This window comes from Psilocybe cubensis, chromosome 3 (genome assembly GCF_017499595.1).
Source record: "Psilocybe cubensis strain MGC-MH-2018 chromosome 3, whole genome shotgun sequence".
Classification (NCBI taxonomy): Eukaryota; Fungi; Basidiomycota; class Agaricomycetes; order Agaricales; family Agrocybaceae; genus Psilocybe; species Psilocybe cubensis.
The window spans coordinates 1,328,302-1,350,095 of NC_063001.1; the positions used below are offsets into that span (position 1 = coordinate 1,328,302).

A 21,794-nucleotide genomic window follows, 5' to 3' on the forward strand; every position below is an offset into this window, starting at 1 on the left:
ACTGTTGGGCGAATCTAATCTACCCAAATCACATCGGCCGATCTCTCCCCTTAATTACCGGCCATGTCCGCCACGCGGGCCCACGCGGCTCCGGATTGGCTCGTCCACATTTCTTTCTACTTCACCAGTCCATATGCACGCTCAGCTCTCGGACAAAAAGCTAGGTTAGACGCCTCCTATTCTCTTCTTTTCTCCTCTTTATTCATCCAGTTTGCGCCCAGTATGTCAAGAGTTCATCGAGGCCCTTGAAAGGTGCCATGCCAATGGCTGGACTAAATTCATTGGCGCTTGCAACCAGAACAAAGACGACCTGAATCACTGTCTGAGGACCGAGGTATTCATTCATTCCATAATGTTTTCACGCACAACAGCTGACATTCTATTGCCTTAGCGCCTCACTCGTACCAAGATGAACAGGGAAAAGGCTAAACTGCGCCGAGACAAAACAGATCAAGCTCTGCAGGAATTCCGTGCGCTATAGGGCTCCCACAAGGACCGTCCGGCCTTTCTACTATAACCTGTAATCTATTCCCAACCATGTACATCTTTGGTCGATACCATCACTGCTTATCGCTAATTTCTTACTAGTATTTCTCATGTTCCTTGGGCTATATCTCGGCCCCTGCTAGCCATCCCGACTTTCCCATCCTGTTCAAGCAACAACCGGTCCATCTTCTCCGTTCAGTCTCAACACTCTCAGGATTCATGGAATTGATTTTCCAGACTTGACATACAAGTTACAGAACCTGCTAATGTTACAGATTTATCGTTCAACAATTTGTACATCCCCCTCTCACTGTCATTTCCGTCATTACCATGCATGGTGGCCCCCGCTCACCAGGATACTACATTGCCGGTTCTAATCAGCGGCATTCTTGGAAGATCAGGGAAAACGGGACACGTACTCGCTACCCGTGCAGAAAGTGGAAGCGTCGCTGGCCAACCATGCTATAACACCCCGAAGTTCGTCTGGACGCCCGATACGCCCTAGGGGATTCAGACTGGACCATTTCTCCAGAAGATGGGGTTGAGCGTCGAGATAGGCGGCAGTCATTCTGATACAGCATCATCATCGACCATCTAAACACGATCATGAAAAATAAAAAATCAGACTGACGAGGTGTATATATGTCCTGGGGACAATGTATTGACTCGAATTCTTTCCGGTCCCAGTTCACAAGCCATGCTGCGCGCCATCTGCAGGACCGCTGATTTGCTGGAGTTGTACGACACCCATGCGTGGTCCTACAACATGTTGTTGACTTTGCCTTCATCTCTGTGAAAAGAGCACTTACTTTGTTTGTGATACTGCCTGACATCGAGGCAATAAGGATGATACTCCCACCGTGTCCAAACCTGCGCATCTGTTGTCCAGCAGCTTGGGCAGTGAACAACACTCCATGAGTATTGACGTCCAACACCTACATGACCAGTCAGCACAGGAGCCCCTTTATAAAAGTGCTCGCAATCACATCTTTGAATTGTTGAGCGGGATAGGTCAAACAGTCCGTGTGGGTTTTCAGTATTCCAGCAGCAGCGATGCACACATCCATCCGCCCCTCTTTATCTCCTATTTCCTTTGCCTTATCCCACTGGGCCTGCTGGTCCCTCACATCAATCGACGCGTACTCCAACCTCGACCCATTTCCTAATTTCGTAACATAATCCCTAGTCTTGACCCACTCATCCGAGGGCTCAGCAGGGAGATCCCAGCAGTAAACAGCGCGCGCGCCAGCTTCGCACAACGCCAGCGCCATCTCGAGCCCCAAGCCCCTATTCCCACCCGAAACGATGCCCACTCGGTCAGTCAGCGCGAACTCGTCAAAGATCTTGGCCTTTGGTTGGAAATTCGGGTTGGCGGCCGCTTCAAGGGCTGCGCTGACTCCGATCGGAGCCAGAGGGGAGACGGACTGAGCTGGTGGAGGCATGAGAAATGAATGCGAATGTGGGGAAGCTATCTGTGATGTGGTCTCTCCTTTATAAGATGCGACTCCATGTACGCCCTGAGCTTCTTTCCCCACCTGACCCCCAGATCCCTGGAGTCAAATCAAAATTGTCGATCCACCCTGTTGGTTATTTTAGAAATAGCACTGAAGTCAGACGTCATAATGGAAAATAAGCAATGAATTGTATACATATAGCAGTGCTGGTACTTAATGACTAGGTATTGGTACAAATTACATTTAAAATATATGAATATACATATAATAGCGATAGCCCAGGATATAGTGATAGAGAAATCGAAAACAAGCAGTTCCCTGTGGACAGACAAACTAATTGGATTGGGATGGGGGCATGGTCGTAAATATCGTCAACGTCGTTAGATCGAAGAAAAGTTGGTCGTGGCCGTTACTCGGTCTTCTTGACTTTGGGAACTTTGAAAATCCAGGGTGCCACCTTGCCATTCATGACGCGAAGGAAGGTAGCCCCGTAGCGAGATGGCAAATCCTTACCATCCCAGCGGTCAACCAGCCGGATGATCTTCTCATTGTCATCCATTTCAACGCTAATGATCGACTCGACCACCTGAGAAATTGTTACCCTACAATGACCAGGATGTGCAGAAAGATGTAAACCGACCTTCTTCTTTTTGAAAAGACGCGTCGTATACTGTTGTGTTTGGTGGTAGATGAATTGGTTGGGATTGTCAGTTGAAGACATGATGCGTTGCGATATTTGCTCAGATTTCGAGAATAATTTAGGCTAAAGATACAATAAGCGCTTATCAGAGAGCGCCGGACATGTGAAAGCTGACCATAGCAAACCACTGTCAAAGTCCATGAGTAAACAGTGAAGTCTCGAGCCGATAGTATACGCACCTGTGCGGCATATTCATCAAAGCCTTTACATTTACAGAAAGGATCCTCAAATTCAGCATCTTTACTCCAGGATCTCTCAAAGATATCAAGGGTTGGTCGACAAGAATACAGCTCCGTTAGATCCTTCAGAATCTGCTCGTGGTCGTGCTTCAACACCGTATGCGGGCGCGAGCCACTGCTTCTTCTATGCTTCAGTACCACGTCCGAGTCCACCCTAGCACCCGCATAATGCGCTCCTCCAGCGACTGACTCGACCAAAGCCGGAGTTGGCACGGGATGCAGAATATGGCTCGGATGAAATGTTTGGGTGGGCGGTGAAGGCGAACGCGTCAATCTGTAAGACTTGTGCGATCTTGTAGAGTCTTGTGAAAGGGTACGGCGGTGGGTGGGGGTTGTTACTGACATTGTTGTGGTCGGAGAACAAGGGTCGGGGACCATGTCTTTTGTGCCCGTTCTCCTATGGACTCTTGTTTGCACGACTAGGACCATGACGTAAAACGATCATGTGATCGGATAATATAACCAATACAATCAGCACAATCTCGACCTTCTGCCCGGACTCCGTAGTGCTCGAGGGTGTCCTCAAGCCTCCGACACCGACGCTCTAGCCGACTGCACTGTATAATTATAACATAATGGGTTGAACAAAGACAGCATCATTACTACAGTCACAATAGGAGGGTCGATCAACGAAATAACCTAGACATGATCTTTCAATGTGTACATTTTGATCATTACTCTCTCGCTCAGTTGCCGTTGGGACTGGCTCCTTGCCATAATCCATATGTTTTGCCAGGTGTGGTTTGCCATAATCGAATAGTACCTGCGAGATCGCATCAGTGAATGGTACACAGCATGTAGCATCAGTGTTACTCACCATCCTCTTTTGGAAGAAAAGATTTCAAAGTCAATAATAACTTCGAGCAAGACGGTCGATAGCTGGACTCACCACTTCCACTTGCATACATCTCCCCGTCGGGGCTGAACTCCACACAGTGAACAGGGCCATGGTGACCCTTGAGGACATCTCGTTCCTCTCCATTGATACCGTGAACACGAACCCACTCATCAGTCATACTACCAGTTACGAAACGGTCCTGGAGGATGGGGTGGATAGAAGCTGATGAAGGAGCATATCGGAGGGTAAGGCTGTGCGTATTGTGACCAGTGTGTGGCAACGCAGGTATGAATTCAACTGTCTTGCCAGAGGTCAGCACCAGTCTTTGCGTCTGCAAAGACAACTCCATGGACGTTATCGGGTCGGGAAATGTGATTGTTTTCGTCAGCTCTCTTGATCGGAGATCCCACCATCTATACAAAACGAGAAAAAAAGATTGCTTAGTGATTCTGACAAACAAAGAGATGGCATATGTCAAAGACTCCCTTACTTCACTTTCCCGTCATCGCCAGCGGTCACACCTGTGTGATCACCTACCCACACAACACTCTTGATTGTTCCATCATGAGAGAAAGGACCGTTGTCGAAAAGGAAATCGGGTTCTGCGTCAGGCCGATTGAGGTCGAATATTCGCACTTTCTTTTCCTGGCCTCCGGTCAAAAGATGTGATGCCTGGGGAGACAAGGCGACGCTCCGAACAATGTGGTTGTGAGGGAAAGAGTGGAGAACGTTGCCAGAGTACGTGTCCCAGATTTTCCTATGAAGGAATAAGCAAGATAGGCACAGTGATCGATGTGTAGGAGGTGGATGCCACTCACGCAGTGAAATCTGCGCTTCCAGACGCCGCTCTAGAACTGTCCAGCGAAAGTTTCGTACTCCAGACAGCACCTTTGTGTCCAAGGAAGGTGCCAATCCAGTCTCCAGTCCACTCCCTCAACATAGGATTTCCATCTTTACAGCTGGACACAAGCAAGAAAGTGCCGTCTTCTTGGATCGGAGAAAAAGAAAGATGGGTAATAGGTCGAGTATGGCCTGGTGCCACAAGAGGGGTTGATCTCAAAGGAGCTGACATTAAATCGTATCAAATGGAGTGGGTAGTGAGAAGTGTGTTGTCGTTATGGGTGATACAGGCGCGCCGCGCACTGGCTTGGAGAGTGAGAGAGAATGAGAACGGAAGAAAGGAAGTCGTAGATGGAAGAACTTGAAAGAGAGTCAATCGGTCGATGTTTGCTGTGCTGGGATTTGCCACGCACCATTTGATTGCCTTATCCGACAGGTCACCATCACAGATTCCGCCAAACTTTTCCTTTTTCTTTCAACCCGTGCCATGCGCCCTGAACGTGTTCGCCAACGTGAAAGCTTGTTTTCCGAGATGAATACACTTTGAATGGCTATATATGGGCGCTTATTTTAGGGCCGTGTATACGTAAATTCTTTGGCAGGAATGCCTCGCCAAGAGCTCAGAAAAATCATCGGTTACAATATATATTTACTGCACCTCCTTCAAACAAGCCAACCAACAAAATATCGCAATGTGAAAATGTCCTAAAATCCATCACTCATTTATGTCGTTTGAAAAGTAACCAGTGTGGCCTATGGACTGTCTGGGCAAAATCGCCAGGGTAATGCGGCTGGGTCCCCAAAACGGCACATCGTACGCCAGCGATTCTCAGGCTCAATGCACTTCAACCAATTGATAGATTGAATCTCCATAACGCGCAAAATACTTGGATATGAAGCCTAAAGTAAATGAGCAGCCAAAACCTGCTTTACCACGCCTTGGAGTCAAAAAACTACAAATATCGACTGTGCTAAGCTGTACTACCCAAGTTCGAGAACTATCGGGTTCTATAGACCATCATACAGAGACTCAATCTGTGAATGTTCTGTTGAAGATAATGAAACGGACAGCGGGGCCAGGGCCTACGTATCCCGTGGCACTTGTGGCGGGCCTAGACAGACACCATAGACATAATCAGAAAGGAAGCGGCGGCATAGACCAGAATGAAAGAAGGACCAAAATCTATCATGCGTTAGGCCTCCTTCTGACCCTGCTATGAAAGATCGCATGCGCTGCCAGAATGATGGACCTTCTTCAAAATAAGCAAGTACAGCGGCATCATATCCGCGAGGATAGAACCCACTCTCTGCCCAGTCTACCAGCCATAATACCCCGTCTTTGGACAGGATGATGTTGGCAAAGTTCAGATCGCCATGTGCGTAATTTAATTTCCAGGGCTTTCCTGTCGGTGGCTCGAGTGGCAACTGCTGAGGCATTCCCAACGTCTTTTGGTATGCCACCGTGTCGGCCCATCCTTGAAGCGCAACCACTTCACACCAGGCCTGAAAAGAGGAAAAGGGATGAAATGGTCCTCGGGCAGAATTGTCGAAAAGTGGCCCAGAAACCACCCCAGGGTTATGCAGTCTTCCAGGAGCAAAACCTTTCAAAGAATGAAGTTGGGTAAGATAGAGTCGTAGAGTGCAGGCAATGCGAAATTGCATGAAGAGACTTTTTTTGTGCAAACATTCTAGCAGCATCTCTCCTTCGATGAATTGAAACGCTGTCCAATTTTCTAGGTTGCGGTGATAGATCTGAGGAACAGGAATGTGTGTGTGGAGACGGATATAGTCGGTAGCATCCCTCTCATTTTTGTCGTTGCGTTTGACAATTACATTCTGAGAAATTCTATGTGTTGGCATAGCTCGAGTTGGCCAATTACTTTTGACCCTCGTTCTCAAGCCTTCCCTCCAAGTGTCTGCATATGAGGACGAAAGAAGATGGTCAACAGCTTGATCATCTAATTGTCCATCATCAGGTTTCTGTGCTAAATCAGATTTTTGATTGCTGTGGACCAGGAAGGTTACACATACATCTAAATTGACATTATTAGGAATAGGAAGCGAGAAGACTCTGGCAACATAATCCAAAACATGATGCTTTATATCAAATATAATGGATGATAACGACAAACTTCGAGGCGACGTAGGTGTACCAGGAGTTGCGGTTACTGTATCCACTTCAAAATTCTCAGATGGTTTACATAACATGAATGAGAGAGAGGACTGACCGATATATTCGCAAACTACTTGGACGTCGTCAATGTCTAAGCAATTGAGTTGCAAATACGGTGTACCGTCGTAGAAAGTTGCTCTGGATGATTGCTTGCGTGATGCGAGGTAGCCCCAGCCATAATCTTGCACGATTAAATCTCTATGAGTACCCACAATGCACACTTGGGAAGGCGAAGTCAAATTATGAGCATTTTGGATGTAAGACTTCATTGTAGAGTTGTGGTATTCTTCGGAACATTTAATCAACGCCAAGGAGAAATCGATAGGAGGCAGGTCTTTGACCCCACCGTCAAGGTGGCACTGAAAACCGAACATTTTCCCCCCTCTGCGAACAGTGCGAGACTCCTGAGGGGCATGTCTTAACATCATCGATGCATCTATTAAAGCACAATTCTTACAAGTGAATTCTTTAGGGTATGCTTGCCACTATGGGGACGACCTAGTGTGCATGGATATTAGCGTTTTGTTACTTTAGGGAGGTCACAGTGCCCAAACCTGTGATGAAGACATTATACGAGAATTGATCCATGCCTACACAGTTTGCGGTCAAGGTCAATAAGAAAGTTATTTTTTACCAAGTCACCGAAGGCCTTAGGCCATGGACGATCAATCGCTGGATCAAGTTGAAGTTAGATTTTGTGGGTTAAATGTTACCTGTTAGGTTCCCACGGAGTTTGCAAGGTGCCATCACAGTCATCAAAAATGACTTGAGGAATGGGAAGCATACTAGTAGTACAAGTTACCAGTAATATTATAGTAAGTAAGTAATACGAAACGTTGTGCGCAGAGAGGGAGTGATACAAAAGTAAATAAGATAAGCAGAGTCTCTGATCTAGTAGCAAAGTAGCTATACGGGGACAATACAGACAATCGTTCCCTTGAGCACGAAACACATAATTTTGGAGTTTAGAGTTGCTATTCTGGACAAGGCGAATTGGTGTAGGTCCCCAATGGTGACCTTCATGAAAACCTCAATGAAAAAAATAGGGCTCTTTGACGATATTTTTCCTTCACTTATTGGAAAATATGGCTTATTGGCTGAAATATATCGTGTACAACACCATTAATAGCTTCGATACCTGTTGGTAGTGACGCACGGCAATGCTTGATATCTGTGGATATTACAGCCCATAGAATAAGATATAGAGTATAATGGGCAGCAAACCAGAGAATTACGGATCTGCCAACTCAGGAAACACCTGTGGCAGAATATCCTCACATGCACCACGAAAAAGAGAAGAAGCATTTTCGTCCTTCTCACTTGGATAGAGGTTGAATATGGCAACATGTCCGTGACGACGCCGAACTCGAAAAGCGTAACCAGCCGCAGGATGCACCTATGATAATGGAAAAATCAGACGAATTCAAATGCATTTGGATGTAATATTGGAATGCACTAACAGTTGAGGAGGTCCCGATGACGAGACACATATCTGCCTTAAAAACGAGAGAATTTATTTGGTCAAGATGGTAAGGCTTTTCGCCAAACCAAACCACACCTGGTCTTGCGAGCTCCTGACATTCAGGACAGTGGGGCAACAAGCTAATAGGAATGTCGTGGTTTTTGGAGCCAGCATCTGTGTAGTCCTGGATATTAGCTTCAACATGTCCCAATGCTGGGCAGAGAGGAGTTGAGAAATCTTCTGCGCGCCAGTCGCATTTGGTACACTGAACTTCAAAGAGTTTCCCATGCATCTGTACAACAGAACCTGTACGCGCACGGTAGCTTGGACCTTTGAGACCCTGTTCTTCAAGTTCTTTCTCGAGATCATCCAAAGCCCTTACGGAGAGTCTATCGACGTTTTGGGTGATTAGATGCATGGACTTTGCGGCAGGCGCGACCTTCTTCAAATAATGGGGTATTGCCAATTTTGCCAATATTTTATGTGCCGTGTTAGTCTCGGCTTGCAGTGCCCTATCGTCATAAAGACGGTCAGTCTGGATCAACAGAGTACTGATCCTTTAAGTTAACGCACTTTTGCCGGCGATAGTGATAAAACTGCCACACTAAAGAAGGGTTTTCGTGAAAAGCCTCTGGTGTGGCGAGGCTGGTTGCGTCTAGAGAGCGCCACATACCACCCCCGTCCCTGAATGTTGGAATGCCTTGGGATCTTTAGTGAATATTCAACTACTAAAAGGATTGGAGGAAGTAAGTACCCGACGCTGCTGAAAGACCCGCTCCAGCAATAACAATGATATGCTTTGCATTGGCGAATGCCTCCCTAAATCCCTGTAAAGTATCATTATTCATATCTTTTGTGTCAAAACCTGGCGAAGTGCAGAATTATAAAATGAAAATTGATTGTATTTTCCAAACAACGGAGAATTTAGGATGAGTGGGGATGCCACTATGTGTTGAAATCAAACACTAAGAGGCGAGAATTTCATAATCCTCAGGAACTGGATAATGTGTAACAAGCTGTAACAGTGTAGCGGAAGGATGAAAATGAAGAAAGCGTCAGAAGGTCTGCGACTGACCTAAGAAACACATCACGTGTCGGTAATTTACAGACGCGTACGTACGGCGACGTGCCAAGTGGTAGATTAAAGACAATTTTCAAAACTCCAATACGATTTTCTGCTGAAAAAGCTTACCTGAATAAGGTAGCCTCCAACAAAGCCACATATGCCAAAGAAACGGCAGCTAGTAATTCATAAAATCTGACGAGTTTCATTCAAATTTGTTAGAGATCTGGCAAATAATATTTGCTCGCCTGAGCTATTTGTAATTGACAAGGATTTCTCTTTCGTGTTCGACGAGATATTTAGCATTGATTTTCGTATACCCCATATCCCCGATACGCCTATTCAGGTATTTGATTTCCGTTGATTAACATCGGGGTCGAGATAATATGTTTCTAATTTTATCAGCTACTGTTTGTTCAAGAGTAATTGTGATCGAAGTGGATTTTGGTTTTGGAACATCTGCCCATCATGTACAATGGTATTCATTGTCTTGAAAAGCTCTGACTATCCAAGTTTAGCCCCTGGAAAGAAGGGGGCTCTGCAAGTTCTGTCGAGCTATCGAGTTGGGTACTTGTATCTTTCTCTGAAGTTGGACATGGTAAAAAGTTCGCGTCATTCCATGGCCTATCCTCATGAAGTGCACCATGCGGGCATGGCATGTCATATTTTAACCCCTTCTTGTGCCACAGCAAAGAAGGTACCAATTAATATTAGTTTTACACATTGTATGTAACAGGACAGTAGTTGTCAATTCCAGAGTTGTTGTAGCATGTCAATTAATAACTGGACATGTATGTGTGAGGCTACCAGTGCGAGGCTACCAATACGGTGAGACGTATATAATCAACGAAGCAAGTCTGTACGACGTTCATTCTCCTGGGATCAGATCTCCCCAAAGAAAGAATTCTGGCATTGCAAGGTTTGACTGTAAATATGACGTGATCGCCTTAGATTGTCATGCCGAACTGCTTTTTATAGTGGAGGCTTAGTATTCCCCAAGTAGCATTTAGTTCCTCGCCACTACAGACACACGATGGAGCAGAGTAGATAATTGTGAATATTTTCTGATCAAGTATTTGCGGGAACGTATATACGTTTTGACCCAGAAAGTTCGACCTCTTCCTTTTATGAGCTTATAGTTGAACTACTGCATTGATATCTATTGATATATCTGTTGAAAACAGAACAAAGGGGAACAGACGACATGTTGAGATTCTTAGTTAGCCTAAATTTAGTATCTAGTCGAAGAATGTGTAGGATTTAAAGTCCAAATACTCCCGCTCTGTAGTATCGTAGCTTGGTATTTTCTGGTATCACATTTGCATATCCTTGGGCGCCTTGGTGCTTCTCCAAGCAGGGCGAGTACTCTCGAGTAGTTGTAGAAATTCCATGAGCCGACTTCTTTTTCTTCTTGGCTTAGTTGCAACAAATACAATATTCACTCTTATATGTTCCGATAAGGATTTTTTAACTCATTGACACTGCGCCGTCACCTGTGCCACCAGCAACATATGAGTAGGGAATGACGCCTTTGGTATCCAATACATTCATGTGTACTTGTGTGAAGCGAATGGCAGATGTAATTTACGTCGTGCATTTGTGCCTAAACCAGTGTGCCTACACATTGCCATTGATCTCTGGCCAACATCTTCAAACCACTAAACCAATGATAATTATAGAACGTTGTTCCTGGGAGCAAGTGTGGGGTCCTTCCATATATGGTAACTCATGGACTATTAACGGTCAACGGCGGGAGCTAAAATTACATATTCCGATGGCGCCATCCTGGTCTACAATGGCAACAGAGGTGCTCATTGATTTCACATACTTCACCAAACACGCTTATCGAACTTAGCACCATTTGATGCGAATATCACAGATTCAAACTCCCCTCGACCATACAAATGCAGAAAATTCGTTAAAAAGCATACTTCCCTCCTGAGTCCTGACTAGCCTTCATCAAGAAAGGTCCGTATCTTGTTTGCGGTTTCATTTATTCGGATCGCTTGCTAAACAAATTTCGCTCTAAATTTCAGGGGCATTTCAGCGGTGTACGGTGCTTCGCTCCAACAGGCCGAATCGGATCGGGTGATAGATTTCCACCACCTGTAGGAGATACTATAAATTCGAGCCATCTATTTCCCCACTTCTGGTCTTGAGCGCTGTACCACCACTCCCAAAAATGTCGATAGAAGCCGCAAAACGTTATGGGAAGCGTATCATCGGTTATCCAGAGACCACTGTACCAGTTGCCTCCAGCATCGAATATGTCACCTCATCATTCAACAACCCTACTTCACGCGTAAGGAAAACATTCTTCCTCAAGCGTAGTGCCCCGAGCTAAAATCTTACTCTTTGATACTAGATTAAGACATATGTGATCAGTCTATTCCCCATTTTGTCGTGGATTGGAAAATACAGTCAGTTCTTCTTCCTTGAACAGTGCAATCTCTCTAATTATTAAACTTTGGAGTATAGACCTCGGGTGGCTCACTGGTGATGTAATTGCTGGTATTACTGTCGGCATGGTAGTTGTACCGCAGGGAATGTCCTATGCATTGGTAGGCTTTAATGTTGTTTTCTTTGACGATAGTCAATGACGGTATGACGTGTAAAAGATCGCGACTTTACCCGCGGAGTATGGCCTATATTCATCGTTCGTTGGGGTCCTCATCTATTGCGTAAGGCTTTCTCTGTTTCAGGTGTATGGACATTCGTTCATAGTTCTTCAGTTCTTCGCCACCTCCAAAGATGTCTCTATTGGGCCTGTCGCTGTCATGTCTCTTACTGTAGCTCAAGTCATCAAGCATGTGCAAGCCCGTGATCCCGGTCAATGGGACGGACCCACAATTGCAAGTTTACTTGCTCTCATCACTGGATTCATTGTCCTTGGAATTGGTCTCCTGCGCCTCGGTTGGCTGGTGGAATTTATCTCTGCGCCAGCCGTTAGTGGGTTCATGACAGGTTCCGCCATTAGCATCGCAGCTGGCCAAGTACCAGGATTAATGGGAATAACTGGATTCGAGTGAGCTAGGCGATTTTTATTCTCCATGGCGTTGTTTAACTTTTATGGTCACAGTACTCGTGCTGCCACATATAAAGTCATTATCAACACGCTTAAGAGACTGCCAATTACTAAAATTGACGCAGCGTTTGGGATTACTGGCCTTGTCAGCCTGTACGCTATCCGCTACTTTTGCGTGTACATGAGCAAGAAGTATCCCCGAAGAGGTACGTATCAATTATTGCAGACAGCTGCCCAATCTTATTTTTTTCCAGCTCGTCTTTTCTTCTTCATTAGCGTGTTGAGAAATGCGTTTGTCATTATCGTCTTGACTTTGGCTGCCTGGCTGTACTGCCGTCACAGGAAGACCGCGGCAGGCAAATATCCAATTAAGATCTTGCAAACCGTACCTCCAGGCTTCAAGCACGTTAAGCGACCTACAATCGACGATCGACTCCTCGCTGCGATGGCCCCTGAGCTTCCTGTGGCAACAATCATTCTGCTTCTAGAACACATCGCTATTTCCAAATGTAAGTTTTACAGCCTGCTTATTGTATCTAAACACTAAATGGTGTTTTAGCATTTGGAAGACTTAATGGATATAAAATTGACCCCAACCAGGAACTTATTGCCATAGGTGTTACAAATACCATTGGAAGTTGCTTTGGCGCATATCCTGCGACTGGATCCTTCTCTCGATCTGCGCTCAAATCAAAGTCCGGTGTCCGTACCCCAGCTGCCGGTATTTTGACTGCAATCATTGTCATCACTGCCTTGTACGGTTTAACCGATGCGTTCTTCTGGATTCCCTCCGCTGGATTATCCGCTATCATCATTCATGCTGTGGCTGATCTTGTGGCATCACCAGCCCAGGTAAGAAAAATTCAAAATATTAATACCAGAAATTTGTTTATCTCACCTTTTCTTAGGTGTATTCCTATTGGCGGGTTTCTCCTCTGGAATGGGTCATCTGGGTAGCGGCCGTTTTAGTTACCATTTTCTCGTCAATCGAGAATGGAATCTATACCTCAATTGCGGCGTCATTGGTTCTACTGCTAATTCGCGTTGCCCACCCCCGCGGGTCATTCTTGGGAAAAGTCACTGTTCGTGACAGCGGATCGGAAGACCAGGCTACTCGAGAAGTCTTCCTGCCTCTAAGCAAAGGTGGAATCGTCAACTCCGACATCAAGGTTACGCCTCCTTCCCCTGGTGTTCTCGTTTATCGATTTGAAGAGAGTTACCTTTATCCCAACTCTTCCATTGTCAACTCTGCTCTCGTCGACTATGTCAAAGAGAACATGAGGAGAGGGCGCGACATGTCTAACGTCAGCCTTAGTGAGAGACCTTGGAACGACCCTGGTCCTAGTCGCCGAGGAGCTGAAGATGATCAGGCTGAAAATGAGAAGAAGCCAATCCTACACGCTATCGTCCTAGATTTCTCCACAGTGTGAGTAATAGTCCACGAATATCTACTTCTCAATTTTCTGATGGGCTGTTTCAATAGATCTCACCTTGATACCACAGCTACACAAGCTCTAATCGACACTCGCACAGAAATAGAAAAATGGGCTGACCACCCAGTAGAGGTACGCGATATTATGCAACTCCGAATGTTTCCATCTTTAACAATTCTTCTTTTCTCCCAGTTCCACTTTGCTTCTGTCCTTTCTCCATGGATCCGCCGCGCCCTCATCGCTGGTGGGTTTGGAACAGGTATCTCTGCCTCAAAAACACATGACATCGCTGCTGTCGTTCCCTATCGCGACGGCGCCGAAGAACTACCGCGGTTCTCTAAAGAGAGGGATGACGTCGAGTCTCTCAAGAATTTGAAGGGGCGGTCATCACCCTCACCTTCAAAAGACGGATACGTCGATGTTATTTCCAGCGATACACCCTTCTTCCACATTGACCTTGCGGGTGCTGTGAAAGCTGCTGAGTCAGGACTTCATCGTGTTCTCTAATTTCTTCAGGTGTCTTTGTAACAAAGTTAGCGTTTACATCTCTCTCCCTGCCGATGGGATATATTTTTTAACAATACCACGTTGACTGTTTACGGGGCCGTTACGCCGTGGACAATGTTTTCAAGATGACAGGATGGATGACGATTTGTTATTTAAATTTATTGTTTCAAAAGCTTTGACTTTGTATCCCATGTTATATCTACTATAGCCAGTATAGTGCACACTATCATGAAATTTAACGATTGCATTGATTTCATCTTCTAATATATATAAACAATGAGAGGAACAATTTAACGGTGCAAACTCTCGTAGCTTGTGCGAAATCAGGGAACCGCAAAAGAAAAGTACGAGTTACCGGCTGGTTCACGCTTTGGGGTTTGTTTTGGACTTGCTGCAACTGTTATGAGCCCTTATTGGTTTAACTCTACAATTTCTATAATTTCGATTAACGATTTATAAAGGAGAATTTTTTTCGAGGGACTGAAGGCCTCCAAATGAATGCAAAACAGGCATTGGCCATTTTTTTGTTCAAGCTCTATACAAGCGGGCCGGAAAGCCGAAAGTCGCGTGTTGTGAGTCGCGAGACAAACAGCTACTTACGAACGGAGCAAACGAAAAGTCAGCGTTATGTTCAGACTTCTTCTCCGTTCATCACATCCGCCCTCTTTAACGCGGTATTTTCATACTCAGCGCCCTATTCAGGCAGGGCACAACAAAGTGAGTTTTTGAGGACCTTTCTAGGAGTCCCTCATGCGTAGCAGTCATCAGACGACTAACTAACGCAACAACAGTGGTCTAAAATCAAGGACAAAAAAGGTGCCAATGACGCACAGAAAAGCGTTCTCTATACCAGAATGAATCGAGTGGGCCCTTTTCAACTTATCTAGGGTTCAAACCATGTCTATAATGGATTGACAGGAAATTATCAATGCTGTTAAAGGTCGGCCGTTAATGTTCAAACCAGGACGTTGGGAAGATTCCTTTTAACAATAACAAACACGCTCTACAGTCGGCGGCTCTGCAGACCCAGAGAAGAATTCAATGCTCGCAACGACATTGAAGAAGGCAAGAGAACAGGGGGTTCCTAAGGATAATATAGAAAAGGCACTCGCAAAGGTATTTCCCTCCGGATATACAACATGCTTCGACGAAAGTCATTTTCTCTATTCCCAGGCTGCAGGAGGCAAAGATCAAACGGGTGAACGCATTGTATACGAGGCGCTTGCATTTAAGTCTGTGGGGATCATCATGTACGATTAACTATCTGCTTCGCTAGCTGGATAATTTTCATTGTGTCGAACAGTGAATGCGTCACCGACAACATCAATCGCACAATTCACAACGTACGAGAAGTTCTGACTGCTCATGGGTGCGTCGAGTTTCTCGATACTCCATAAAAAAACTAAATAATCTATAATAGCGCACACATGACGCCTGTTAATTTCATGTTCAATCACGTAGGCTGCTTGACAGTCGAAGTAGTAGACGAGGCGGGAGATGGAGACTTCAGCAAATTCGAAGAATTTGTGCTAAATCTTGATGTCATTGACTTAAAGCAAGACAATTCATCAAACCTGGGTGGGGTTTTCAGGGTTAATTCTTTTATACTTCGGTATACTTCCATCGATCTAATCGTCATTGCAGGTATATTGCCAACCATCGAATTTAGCTGAACTTCAAACCGCTATCGAAAATAAAAAGGCATCCGGAATAACACTACGATCATCAGAACTAACGTACGTTCCAGTGGATAGCTCGCCAGATGGCGGAGAATTGCAAAATCAGGTACAAGAGCTTGTCCAGGACCTCGAGGATATCGAGGATATAACCAAGGTCTGGACAACACAAGATTCGTCATAGAGGTTTTCCAATACAAACTTCCTGTCCTTTCCTGAGGATCCTCACTATTTGGCGTTAGCCCACTCTGGTTTGAGGTTTATCCATGCTCCGCCATCTTTCCCACCAACTTCCACTATGCCCAATTTCACGGCAATCATGACATATTGCTTGAACCTCTCAACACCCACTTTCTTGAACACGTTGGCCTTTGCTACTTCAAGTCCAATAATAGAGCGTAATGGGCGAATGTTGCCCTCTGCGCGACATTTTTGCAGGATCTGGACTAGGACCTTGAAGTGGTCAGGAACGACGGGGTCTGGAACTGTTCGTTCACTACTAATCTCTACAGTGGACAGAGGGGCTTGAGCGTCGATGGGAAAAGAATTTCCCAATATTGATGATGCTTCTATGCAAAAAGGTTTTCTGGGGACATTTGTAGATGACGACGCGGCATTGGCATTTTTATGAGACCACATTGAGGTGTTGGAAGGTCTGGGAGACGAATGGGAAATATCAATTCCTGTGGGCGCTACAAATGGCCTATTTAACCCCTTAAAAAATGGAGTATCACCGTGTGGAATTCCCACTTCGGTTTGAACTACATTTGAAGATATCGGGTTCGCCTTCGGGCTTGGGGGCGGCGATGTCTTGGGCAGGTAAACAGAGTCACTCCAAGAGAGCGCAGTTGCGAGCCGTTGTTCTGTTGCCAAAGGCGTTTTACTTGGACTCGGAGCACAGTCAAGGGGATATGATGGGTATGCCCAACGAGGTCGAGGAATTGTTGGTAAATCAGACTCGAACTGTTTCAAAGGGCCAACCGTTTCAGGCGTGAGCTTGTTGAACATGTCTCTGGGAGAGTTTGTGACCATATGGATTGGAGGAACCTCTATTGAGGAGGGCTTGGGCATAGGTACAGGTGCAGGTGCAACTGAGGCGACTGGCTCAAAGACATTAGCAGGCGTATCGTCATTCGAGAGTGACATCACTATGTCAGTCCACCTCAGGCAAACAGAGGCTTGAGATGTGAGGCTTGGGTGTGCATGGGGTAATGTAACGAGCACCAAGCGGTAGCGCCGAAGTCTGAGAATGGACATGGCATACGCAAAATCGCGGTCACCTGTTATTAAGATGATAGTGGATGGAACCGGGTTATCGAGGGCATGCGCAAGCATATCGACTTGTATATCATGAATATGATTAAAAACCAGAGGTAATTCCGTTTAAAGGGGCTTGCAATGCCTTACCAATAATCATCTTGTCTGCGACATCTTTCCTACCGTTGTGCGGGCAATCGACTAATGACACCCCTGACGACTGGAGCTCAGACCGCATAAGCAAGGTTTTCGACGGTGTTTGCTCGGTGACTTCAAGGTAAGCTTTCAGTGACCTAACACTTCCGTAGGGCTCAGCTAAGTTTCTAAGACAATCCACCGCTGCATAGCCAGATGTATTGGACGGGACGGGGCAGTTCTCTTCTCATGGTGACGGGAGGCAAGTAATCCTTGAGAAATGCCACAGGTATGTTGATGCAAACTTACCATAATCCCAAAATATGGCAACGTTATCCAATATTGCTTTAGTCATTTTGAAGGTATTCGTGATAGAGAGGGGTGGGGTTGTAATGGACGACTCAGGAATGGTTTCCTTCGGAGCACACAGAAGTAGGAGGCACGCTACCGATTGATGGTACACATACATGCATTGGACCATGTGCATGCCACCAAGCGTATGCGCACAGGTTGAGGTGTCCAAAAATACCACATATATTTCTAGTGTCGACTGTAATGAAGCGCTGCGAGCTCATACAGCAATCTTTTCTACTGACTCTGTGCGTTGAAATTTCATTGTCAGTTGCTAGAGGGCGCTTCATGATTATAAAATAAAACGCAATTCGCAGTGCTCGATTAAACGAAGAACCTATTGCCTACACCAATGACTGTAGTGAATATTGCGAGTCTGATTAATTGAAGTATGTCGCAAATTTCAAGAGTCTGGTCGGAGTATGCAGAGCAGATATGCTTCGAGTAGTGCAGTTGTGGTCAAGGACCAAAAATATACTACAGGTCCTCCTCAAGGACCATATACATAATAAGACAAGTGTTCATGGTGTTTTCTCAAATTTCATTTGGGAGTGTATTATGGGATGCCATCATCATCCACTACTTATAATATAGACTCACATAAGCGAAGGGTGAAGTGCAACGCCTGGTTCGTCCTCCACGATTCTTTCGACTACCACACCCGCAGTCACAGCTTTTGAGATGTACGCCCCAAATCTGGACACCCCAGCCTGCTGATAAAGGTTGGGATTCTTCTTGACCAGTCTGGCTCCTAGCCAACTTTTCGTGACGCCTGTCGGGTGACGCTTTCGTTCCTCGCGCAGCGTTTGTACTAGAGTGGCGTATATTGCTGGTACAACTTGGGGTGTGCTGGAACTTGCAGGCGCAACTGTGGGTGTGCTGGATCTGGTAGGCACGACTTGGGGTGTACTTGATCTGGCAGGTGCAACTTGGGGTGTGCTTGATCTGGCAGGTGCAACTTGGGGTGTGCTGGGTCTGGAGGCTGGAATGGATGTCGCCGTCGTGTTGGCCCTCGACCTCTTGGGAGGGGTTGGAGAAGGCGCGGGGGCAGGCTTGACAGCAGTTGCTACGGGCGGGATGAAAGGCATGGCTGGTTTTGATTGCACCGTAGGTGGACTAGGAGTTTTCCTCTCTGCCGTAGCTGTCGAAGGCACAGGGGTACTAACAGACTGCACGGGTTTAAAAGCCTCAAAAATTATTGGACTCGTGGCTTTGGACTCCTTATGCTTCGCAGTGAATTCGTCAATTTTTTCTGCAGTCGCACTGCCAGTGGCGGAGGCAGCGGTTTCTGAAGAATTTTGGCGCGACGAAGCTACGGTGCCATGGGTTAAGGTAGGCGCTGGCTTTGGACTATCTATTTTTTTGCTTGACGGAGGTTTGATCGTCAAATCACTCTTGTCAGCGAGAGACGCCGGATCAGCAGAAGTTGGTGCTGTCGACACCTCGGTGTGCAAAGCAGAAAAACGTGTGAGAGATTCTGACTTGGAGGAAGGAGACATACTCAGTGTCCCTGAGAATTTTTCTGCGATCTGACGAGGAGACTTGGGAGGAGGAGATTTAGAAAAGTGGAATGGATCAGAACTCCCAAACGGCTCAAAGATGCTGCCTGAATAAGGAACGCTCTTAGGAAACTCGGCAGGAATGAGCGGGAATATGTTCTCTGGTTCATAGATCTGAGCATCCTTCTGCTTTCCTTTGTTTGTTGAGGGAAGTACGAAGGCTTCTTCACGAGGTGTTGGTGGGTTTGTCGAGTACTGGATGTTGGGAGGCGCCGAGTCCGCTCTCGACTGCGCTCCGCCTTGAGACCGCGTTCGAGGGAACAACGGGCCGTCTCCGAGGCCAAAAGACCCAATTCCAACAGCAGTCACAGGATAGTCGCGATCAAGATCACCAAAAACGCTGTACTTGCGCGCATCGTACGACGAGAATAGCGAGTTCCGACGCCCACGCAGGGGTCCGTTATGGTCTGCCATGGGTAGCTCGGTGTTGGATTTCATGCCGGCGTGGGCAAGCACGCCGCCTCCGCCTCCGCCTCCGCGATCTTTGGATGCCGATTTGAGGGTGCTGTTGGTGTTGGTGGTGTTGGTGGCTGATATGTATTGGACGTGCGTGTGAGTGTCGTTCGTCGTTTCAGATTGACGCCGCATACCAAAGGACGAAGAGATCGGGGGGTCTTTGGGCGGCAGATGAGGCTCGGGGGAATCTGTCGGTCCATTATCCATTCCAAGCACAACTCGACTCCAATCTAATTGCGCTGACGCCTGTGCAGTTAAATCTAGATGTGTCGCCGTAGGACAGATGATGATGACTCTATATCGGCGTGTTCGTAGAGTCGAAACTGCATATGCTAGGTCTCGATCTCCAGTGATAATCAGAAATGTATATGGCGGTTTATGGTCCCATGCATTGATAAGAATATCCACTGAACAGAGAAAATGAATCCTGCTTAGCACAGTAGTTTGGACATCGGGTGCGATGGTGGCGCACCTAGCATGATTTTCGTGCAGAGTTCTTTTCGGCCATCGCTTGGACAATCTACTAACGATACACCCGATGACGACAGTTCCGAACGAATGTTCGTGGATTTAAGCCCAAAGGAGGGTGTCAATGAGAAATCGGAGTATGCTCGAAATGATTTTATGGGTCCAAAGGGCGCAATAGCCGCTCGGATGTTTTTCACAAGATCATAGGTGGACACAGCACCACTAGCGCTCGTTGATCGAGTGGTGTCTGGGAGAGTAGAATACACCTTAGCCAAGCTAGAGGAATACTGGGAAAGCATTGTACACGAACCATAGTCCCAATATATAGCGATATCTTCTTGGTCATAACGATGAACAGCCATAAGATTGAGGTCTGCCCTCGCAAAATAGTTGGAAAATGAAGACGAAGTTGGTCTTGGAATCAGCGTTTTTTAAACTTGCTCTTGGTAGGAACCTAAAGGAAGGCTGCAGTTGATTGTGCATGCCGCATCCACGCGGGTAAGGCAAGTAAAGAAGAATGTCGTACACAACATCAGACCACGTGTAGGTCAACCCGCAAATAACCTCAAGGTATGCTAGAACCAGCATAGAAACAGCCATGAAAAGGGTACACAAAGTTTCTGGCACCTCCGTCAACGATCAGGAACAATTGGATGTCGCGGAAATTCAAGATAGGAAGCAGAGAAGCGCAGTGAAGACCACAAGTATATGAAAGAGGCGGGTCCTTGCCGCGCATAGAAGAGCAAAATGATGAAGAATTTGATACTTTCCACCAATGGACAGTCAGGTCGCGTAGAGATACATTCAATAAATTAAGCATGTTGACAGAGAGTACCGCTTGTTGAGACCAGTTACGTTGTGATGTATCAAGAAAAAATAGCTTTCTGTAGAAAAGGCGAGAACAAGTGTGGTTATAAAGAACATGCATTGAAAATGTGACTTAGCGAATTGAATACACCACAGCCGTTTTCATGCCAAAATAGCAAGCGCACAAGAGGAGAATCCGATAGATATTAGATAGTGGGTACAAGAACAAGACTGGAAAATGGTAGGTATTATTGGATTGACTTCCCCAATCTCGAAAGATGGTAATTGATGGTAGGTTTGTGCGACTTCTTGGGCATTGGCTATATTTTGCGCGTATTGGTGCAGGACGAAGAGAATATAGTGTTTCATATCCGATGTGCAAGCCAGAAAACGCGCGAATAATTATGAATTGTGGAGACAGCACAGGGAAGGCGCAAGTAAGGGTCCAGGATACAGAGGTTGAAACTGTGTGTCAGAGTCCTTGTAGAGATAAAGGAGTCAAGATGCTCACCGTCCTTCTCATGCACTCGAACAGAATCTGGGCGTGTTCTTTACAGTCCTTGACCGAAGTAATGTCTTGGGTAGCTGTCCAACAGGCGAGCATGGCGGTAAGCTGAGGCGTGCATACGGCGCCCTGTACAACTATTTTCGAGACATTAAGCAGCAATTCATATGAAAAGGGATAAATACACACATTTTCGCGGCCTAACCTTGAGTTTCTCGATGTGGATAGGCATTACTACGACTCGGAGGACAAGAGAGGGAGCAACACATAAAATTCGGGAAGTATCGCTCACGTGATTTTGCCAAATTGGGGAGACTCGACAATGTGCAACGCCGCAATCGAGGAATGACATCGGAATTG

The 21,794-nt window shown here is 46.1% G+C and overlaps 9 protein-coding genes across 9 annotated transcripts; 3 read left to right on the plus strand and 6 right to left on the minus strand.

Annotated features, from left to right (window-relative positions):
* Positions 1-63: 63 nt before the first annotated feature.
* On the plus strand, positions 64-481 carry JR316_0003217 (COX assembly mitochondrial protein 1; the record flags this gene model as incomplete). The annotated part of the gene is made up of 3 exons (XM_047888992.1): positions 64-164; positions 211-334; positions 392-481. The coding sequence occupies 3 exons, from the start codon at positions 64-66 to the stop codon at positions 479-481; spliced, it is 315 nt and encodes a 104-aa protein (XP_047751366.1).
* Positions 482-883: 402 nt separating this feature from the next.
* JR316_0003218 (Sorbose reductase sou1) lies at positions 884-1,928 on the minus strand (the record flags this gene model as incomplete). Its single annotated transcript, XM_047888993.1, has 4 exons — positions 884-1,055; positions 1,118-1,245; positions 1,296-1,421; positions 1,473-1,928. 4 exons carry the CDS (start codon positions 1,926-1,928, stop codon positions 884-886), a joined length of 882 nt encoding a protein of 293 aa, XP_047751367.1.
* A 421-nt stretch (positions 1,929-2,349) lies between these two features.
* On the minus strand, positions 2,350-3,224 carry JR316_0003219 (uncharacterized protein; the record flags this gene model as incomplete). The annotated part of the gene is made up of 3 exons (XM_047888994.1): positions 2,350-2,526; positions 2,581-2,703; positions 2,820-3,224. The coding sequence occupies 3 exons, from the start codon at positions 3,222-3,224 to the stop codon at positions 2,350-2,352; spliced, it is 705 nt and encodes a 234-aa protein (XP_047751368.1).
* A 341-nt stretch (positions 3,225-3,565) lies between these two features.
* Positions 3,566-4,789, minus strand: JR316_0003220 (Serine-threonine kinase receptor-associated protein; the record flags this gene model as incomplete). Its single annotated transcript, XM_047888995.1, has 5 exons — positions 3,566-3,642; positions 3,697-3,702; positions 3,769-4,130; positions 4,208-4,474; positions 4,536-4,789. 5 exons carry the CDS (start codon positions 4,787-4,789, stop codon positions 3,566-3,568), a joined length of 966 nt encoding a protein of 321 aa, XP_047751369.1.
* An 851-nt stretch (positions 4,790-5,640) lies between these two features.
* JR316_0003221 (NAD-dependent protein deacylase) lies at positions 5,641-9,040 on the minus strand (the record flags this gene model as incomplete). Its single annotated transcript, XM_047888996.1, has 8 exons — positions 5,641-6,537; positions 6,589-6,734; positions 6,786-7,147; positions 7,887-7,901; positions 7,966-8,126; positions 8,191-8,704; positions 8,766-8,892; positions 8,947-9,040. 8 exons carry the CDS (start codon positions 9,038-9,040, stop codon positions 5,641-5,643), a joined length of 2,316 nt encoding a protein of 771 aa, XP_047751370.1.
* Positions 9,041-11,437: 2,397 nt separating this feature from the next.
* Positions 11,438-14,220, plus strand: JR316_0003222 (putative sulfate permease C3H7.02; the record flags this gene model as incomplete). The annotated part of the gene is made up of 11 exons (XM_047888997.1): positions 11,438-11,557; positions 11,621-11,675; positions 11,734-11,816; positions 11,874-11,936; positions 11,988-12,280; positions 12,335-12,486; positions 12,535-12,789; positions 12,840-13,132; positions 13,189-13,706; positions 13,764-13,845; positions 13,906-14,220. The coding sequence occupies 11 exons, from the start codon at positions 11,438-11,440 to the stop codon at positions 14,218-14,220; spliced, it is 2,229 nt and encodes a 742-aa protein (XP_047751371.1).
* Positions 14,221-14,847: 627 nt separating this feature from the next.
* JR316_0003223 (putative transcriptional regulatory protein) lies at positions 14,848-16,080 on the plus strand (the record flags this gene model as incomplete). Its single annotated transcript, XM_047888998.1, has 8 exons — positions 14,848-14,937; positions 15,012-15,083; positions 15,139-15,160; positions 15,230-15,336; positions 15,394-15,470; positions 15,524-15,589; positions 15,641-15,812; positions 15,865-16,080. The coding sequence occupies 8 exons, from the start codon at positions 14,848-14,850 to the stop codon at positions 16,078-16,080; spliced, it is 822 nt and encodes a 273-aa protein (XP_047751372.1).
* A 44-nt stretch (positions 16,081-16,124) lies between these two features.
* Positions 16,125-17,643, minus strand: JR316_0003224 (uncharacterized protein; the record flags this gene model as incomplete). The annotated part of the gene is made up of 3 exons (XM_047888999.1): positions 16,125-17,236; positions 17,304-17,534; positions 17,598-17,643. The coding sequence occupies 3 exons, from the start codon at positions 17,641-17,643 to the stop codon at positions 16,125-16,127; spliced, it is 1,389 nt and encodes a 462-aa protein (XP_047751373.1).
* A 592-nt stretch (positions 17,644-18,235) lies between these two features.
* On the minus strand, positions 18,236-20,484 carry JR316_0003225 (uncharacterized protein; the record flags this gene model as incomplete). The annotated part of the gene is made up of 2 exons (XM_047889000.1): positions 18,236-20,061; positions 20,127-20,484. 2 exons carry the CDS (start codon positions 20,482-20,484, stop codon positions 18,236-18,238), a joined length of 2,184 nt encoding a protein of 727 aa, XP_047751374.1.
* Positions 20,485-21,794: the final 1,310 nt, after the last annotated feature.